This window comes from Centruroides sculpturatus, unplaced genomic scaffold (genome assembly GCF_000671375.1).
Source record: "Centruroides sculpturatus isolate CEXI.00-Female unplaced genomic scaffold, Cexi_2.0 scaffold472, whole genome shotgun sequence".
Taxonomy (NCBI): Eukaryota; Metazoa; Arthropoda; class Arachnida; order Scorpiones; family Buthidae; genus Centruroides; species Centruroides sculpturatus.
This window is the reverse complement of record NW_019384645.1, coordinates 70,627-76,412: the sequence shown is the minus strand read 5'-3', so window position 1 is coordinate 76,412 and position 5,786 is coordinate 70,627. Positions and strand designations below refer to the sequence as shown.

The following is a 5,786-nucleotide window of genomic DNA, read 5'->3' as shown; positions in this document are numbered from 1 at the left end:
CTAGGGTCAGAGTCCATTTCCTTGAACGACTGTGGGTGGTACTCTCACCACCTGACTTTGGTTTGCCTGTTTGTAGAGAGAGTCGCCATTTTGTATTTTACTTTCACTCAGTTCTCGGTCCCGAGTACCTACAAGTCAGGCTTTTTTAAGCGCGCCTGATTTGGGCACTTAATACTCTGTGCCAAATTACAACTCCTGACATGTACTCCTTCATACCTCTAAGCTGGTAACACAGCAAGCAGTGCGATTTTATAAACAAGACATAGTGTTGTTGACAATTATTTTTTTTAAGGTAATATTGTTATTTTACAACAACTTTTGTTAGACATTTAATAAAACAAATTTCAATATTTTAAATTTATAAACAAACTGTTCAAACGTTTCTAGAAAAACTAAAATTTATTGTTGTGTATTAAATATTTTTTATTAATAAAAATTTAAGATTTGTTTTAGTTTTTCACATTTTTTAGTTTTGTTTTATTTATTGTTTTATATTTTTTGTGTGCTCTATTTCTAGTGTGAGAAAGGGGGGCCCGTAAGAAGAAAATGTCTAGAGCCCCAAAGTGGGTTAATCCGGCCCTGCTCGTAATGCAGAAAGACTACACTAGTGAGAAAAACTATTCGTAACAAAATTTATGAAAATACATTTAAAAAGGTTCTGTGGTCTTATTCCGTATACAGTAGACCCCCCTATAACGCGGGTTCATATAATGCGGATTCGTATATCGTGGCGAAATAATTGCGACAGTATTAGTATAAAGACGCTAAAAGACTCATAAAATGCGGTAAAACGTCATCGCCGATTCGTTCGCGACAGGATTGGTCGAATCTGGACCAATAGTGGACGAGCAGCCGAACTACTTACACGCTACAGAGAGTTTAAGCGTGTAAGTTGAGTTTACTATCGTCTGTACAGTATATAGGCCTAAATTACGTACTGTAAGTCTAATACAGTACTGTAATTTTATACATTTCTTGTGAAAAAAACATTTCTTATTCAACGGCCATAAAAATTATTTATATTAATGATGTCTCCAAAGTTCAACGAATTTTTCGCAGAAAAATAACTTATCAGAAAACGCGCCTGCTGTTTGGTGCGCTGCTCCGCGACGAAAACAAGCTTAAGCAACGGCGTGGTTGAACAGTGCACACTTGGTAAGTAATCCTACAATTTTTTGTTTATAGCGTAGTTTATACAGATTATTCCCAAAAAATTATACGTGTTTTGGAAATGTTGAGTGAAATTAGTCTAGAATCGATTAATTTTATGGAAGAAAACCTTTCAAACAGCCGTAGTCCGTAAACTGTACACGTGCCGGGCTGTGATTGGCTCATGTATTTAAGGATTCCTACAACGCAAAATTCTTATAAAGCTGAATGTATCTACCGCGTTATAGGGGGAGTCGACTGTATATAGTATATATTATGATATAGCCATTATACATACCAAAGTAATTCCTAAACTCCATACATCAGATCGTACATCATATCCTCTCGCTCTACCAGGATCAATTCGTTCTGGCTAAAAATAATTATGAAAAAAAAAAACATAAATTGAAATATTAATTAAAAACTTTATCGCTAAATGTATTATTTTCTAAGAATTCACAACGTATAATGCCAAAACTAATTTTAATTAGTGAGAAATATAATTCAGCAATTCTTTTTCTAAGTAGAAATAAAACAAATTGTAATAAAAAATTAACCTCAAATCACACCTTACTACTAATAATAAAACTACTGAAGCAACAAACATTCTCTAAAGGACAAATTTAGACAAAAGAAAACAATAATACAACCATCTTTGTCTTGGACCTTACAGTAATAAATGAAGTCTCTTATAGGATTACAGAAAAAAAGACCTAAAACATAAGACACTATATTTCAAAAAAATGACAAAATATTTAACTAAAAACAATATGGCAACTTGTTAACAAAAAGGCAAAAAGGTGGTTTCATTTGCAATTCCTTAAATTTTATTTACAAAATAGAACCAATTGGTGACACGTGACTAATGAAGCATGAAATAAAACTTTTCTGTACATATTTTCTAAATTACTATTAAATATTTTTATAAAATTTACATATAATGGTCATTAAAATATTTAAAAGTTGTTTTCCTTACAGAAATATTCCTAAATATTTAATGATTATAAAAAATTTAACCAAACAAAAACATTTATTACATTTTTTATTTATATTTATAAAATTTCCAGTAATTTCTAATTATATATTTTACTTACTGCCATATATGGACGACAACCAGCATCCCTTGTTTTTGCAATAGAATCAACTAATTGCCCACTTATTCCAAAATCACAAAGTTTAATATTCCCACGACGATCTAAAAGAATATTGCTTGGTTTAACATCTGAAAATAAAAGAAAAAAAAAAAAAATCATTATCTATTTACCTTTCCCACTTCATCTGAATTTACAAAAAATGCTAAATCATTCATTTTGTAATTTACTGTATTATGAATACAATAACTATTTGTACAACTATTAAATTATTCTTTATATTTCTAATATATCATTATGAATGAGAGCATTAGCAATAACAGCCATTTTACATTAAAGTTGCAGTTTGATATTATCGAATGACATGTTATAATGTGTAAGATCACATAAATGTCTCTTCTTAAACTTCTTTTTAACTGTAGGTAAGCAATCATGTGTAAAATGATGAACAAAATATGACGGTATCTCAGTACTCAAACAATTTGGTATTCAAACACAAATTCTGGAAAAAAGTCGTTCGGTACTTGACCGAACAAACGTGACCCATTATAATAAATTTTCAATTAATAACATATTTTTATTTTGTTATCCATAAAAATTTTTTATAATAAAAATGAAAAATATGAAAATGTTGCTGATACTTCTCAGATCAAGATCAACAAAAAAGCTCAGAAGATGACAATACTTTGTAAATTACCAGCAATCTGACAGCAGAGTGGTGTCAAATTGCTGGTAATTTTTATACTTTCACAAAATTTAATAAGTTATATGTAATCTGAATATTGCAGACATTGCTGTACATTTTGTACCAATGCCTGCTGTATACTTCAGATTTGTTAGGCACACTCCATAATCAACATACAGCACATTACTACACTGTATTAAAATTCATTGAAAAACTTGCAAAGTACTAATGAATATGTTATTGTCTAGATCTTTAGCATACCACATGTTCAAACATGTGGTATGCTAATTTGCAAAATATTAACATGCCAGATTATCATCGGACAATTTTGAATTATTGACTACTTTCAGAGGATGCCAGATCAACAACTGCTGGATTAATAAGAAACTACTATGATAACCATCTTGGAAGAAAGTTTTTTCCTAGATGGGTGATTTATAAATTTGGAATCTTTAAATATTAATAAACAACAAGCTTAAGAATGGAAAACGATTGGAAAATCTAGAATCAATTTTTTGAAAGAAATATGAAAATTCTCCATTTATATGTAAATATGCATTTATATGTGGATATGACCTGTTAATTTAATTATATATAAAAGGCATTTTAAAATTAACACAGTGTTAATTTTCACATATGACATTCAGATCAGAAATTTTGTCTATAAAATTGATGTTTTACTGTACTGATAAACTCAGAAAGTCACTGTAAAATTACAAAAAATATCAAACTGAAATGAAGAAAATCAGGATGATATTGTCCTTTATATTCTAACAATAGCATGACATTAGATCTATAATAGCATAGTCTCATTAAAATAATTAAAACAATAGAACAGCATCTTTCTTCTGCTTATGTAGTTTCATATTTTAATACTTTTATACTTATTACTAAATTTTCATCTTAAATTATTTTTTCTTATTAAATGCATTAATTACTAATAAATATTCCAAATGTTTTCATGCCTACATTATCTTTAAACATTATCAGATATTAATACACTACTAAAAAATATCAAAATAATTTTTTTATTTACTATATTTAATAACTATTTCTCAAAAATTCAATATAAGACTATAATAAAACTTATACATACACAAAGCTATAAATTTTCAATAATGAATTTCTCACCTCTATGTATAATATTTAATTTTTCCTTCAAGTAATTTAATGCTTTGACAGTCTGAAAAATACATTAGTTTTATAAAATAAAATTCTTTTACACAATAAAAAGTTAAAATAATAATTAAAATATTCAAAAAACGAATATTACCAAAATCAAGTAATATGCAATTTATACCAAGAAAACAATTTTCAATTTTTTTTTACCATAAATAAATGATGTTTTAAACTGAAGATAATTATCTGTTAATTTAAAATAATAATGCCACAATAATTTTCCATAATTAAAAAATTTCAATAAAATGAAAATTAAAAATAACTCATTCATGGCAGAAGGATGAAAGTATCTTTTTTTTACAATTGTAAGATTCAAAGAAAAAGTAATTTAAAAATTTAGTTATATTTTAATACAATGACGAAAATACAAAAATACAAAATTGAGTCAAAGGTCGGATAAAGAAAATATAACCAAGTGGGAAAAACCCACAAACATCCTATTTCTCCCAATGTCTTAATTGATAAAAATCAATCAAATATCGCTACAAGTTAACAATTATTACTAAGGTTGCAATACAAATCCTGACCTTAGTCTCTACCGACAATTAATTTAGCATGTTTGACAGATGTTATCAGTTTATGAGGTAAAATGAATAACCATACTGGATAGAGAAAAAGGTAATAAATTTGTTGAAACATTCGATTTCTGACAATTAACATAAACAACACCCGGACGCAAATCAAACTTAGATGGGATTGCATCAGAACATCCCCTGATAGTTCCCCCTTACAGGATGTGTATAAATAGGGGTCATACCCCGCACCTCGGGGCAATCACCATAAGGAACCCTCCGGGCCGGTAACTCTATTCGGACCTCCTCTTCATGGACTGCTCAAGACTTGATCGCCAAACCTCTCCTGACAACCTCCACCTTCACGATAGTTTCACCAACATCGTATGGAAAGGACATGAATTATCAGAGGTATTTTAGCTCTATTGAAAGCGTTCTCTCTCGGATAATAAATAGTATAATGTATAGTTAATTAAGTAGTATAACGCGTATCGGGCTGCTTACTAAAAGTTTGTCGCAAATATATCTTTGTAACTTCTAACGCGATAATGCCATATTTAGATATACTTGTAACTTTATGTATCTTAGTAACATCTAACTTTATTCCAACTATCAGTTATATGTTTTAACTGACTGACTCATTTTAAAAAACACAAAAAAATTTTTTAAATGGTTTTAAACAAAGAATTTGATTATTTTTAGAGAATACTACTATACCAAGTTACTACATAATGATTCTAAAATCACACAAATATTGTGGAAGAAACAGCAATCACAATTTTTAAGTCAGTTTTTAATAGTTAGACCAGGGGTCGGCAGTTTGTCAAGTGAGAAGAGCCAAATTGTCATGAAAACAGGATAACAAAAGTACCAGAGAGCTGCATATTAATTTAAATGTGCGAAATACGACACACGACAGAGGCGCCTCTAGTGGCCGTTTTCGGCATAACGTTACACGGATGGACGGACACGCGTTCAATGGGTTATATATATAGATATGCTTCAAATGCTACCACTCTTATGCGACTCATATTGATCAACGTGAGTGTGGTCATGTGCGGACAGAGAACAAGTCAAAGTTTGTTCGGCGGCTCTATCTCATAAACTCATAAGTTATAAGGCTGCGGTGAAATGAGGTGAGATGAAATTGGAGTTTATGTCCGAAGAGCC

The 5,786-nt window shown here is 29.8% G+C and overlaps 1 protein-coding gene across 1 annotated transcript in view; it reads right to left on the bottom strand.

The window, feature by feature from the left end:
* LOC111626154 (dual specificity mitogen-activated protein kinase kinase 4-like) overlaps positions 1-5,786 on the bottom strand; it is a 29,199-nt gene that overhangs the window by 4,869 nt on the left and 18,544 nt on the right. The window contains exons 3-5 of the mRNA XM_023369452.1: positions 4,057-4,108; positions 2,244-2,371; positions 1,448-1,522 (exon numbers count right to left, since the gene is read on the bottom strand). Of these exons, the coding sequence (XP_023225220.1) occupies positions 1,448-1,522; positions 2,244-2,371; positions 4,057-4,108 (255 nt within the window). The remainder of the gene's footprint in view (positions 1-1,447; positions 1,523-2,243; positions 2,372-4,056; positions 4,109-5,786) is intronic.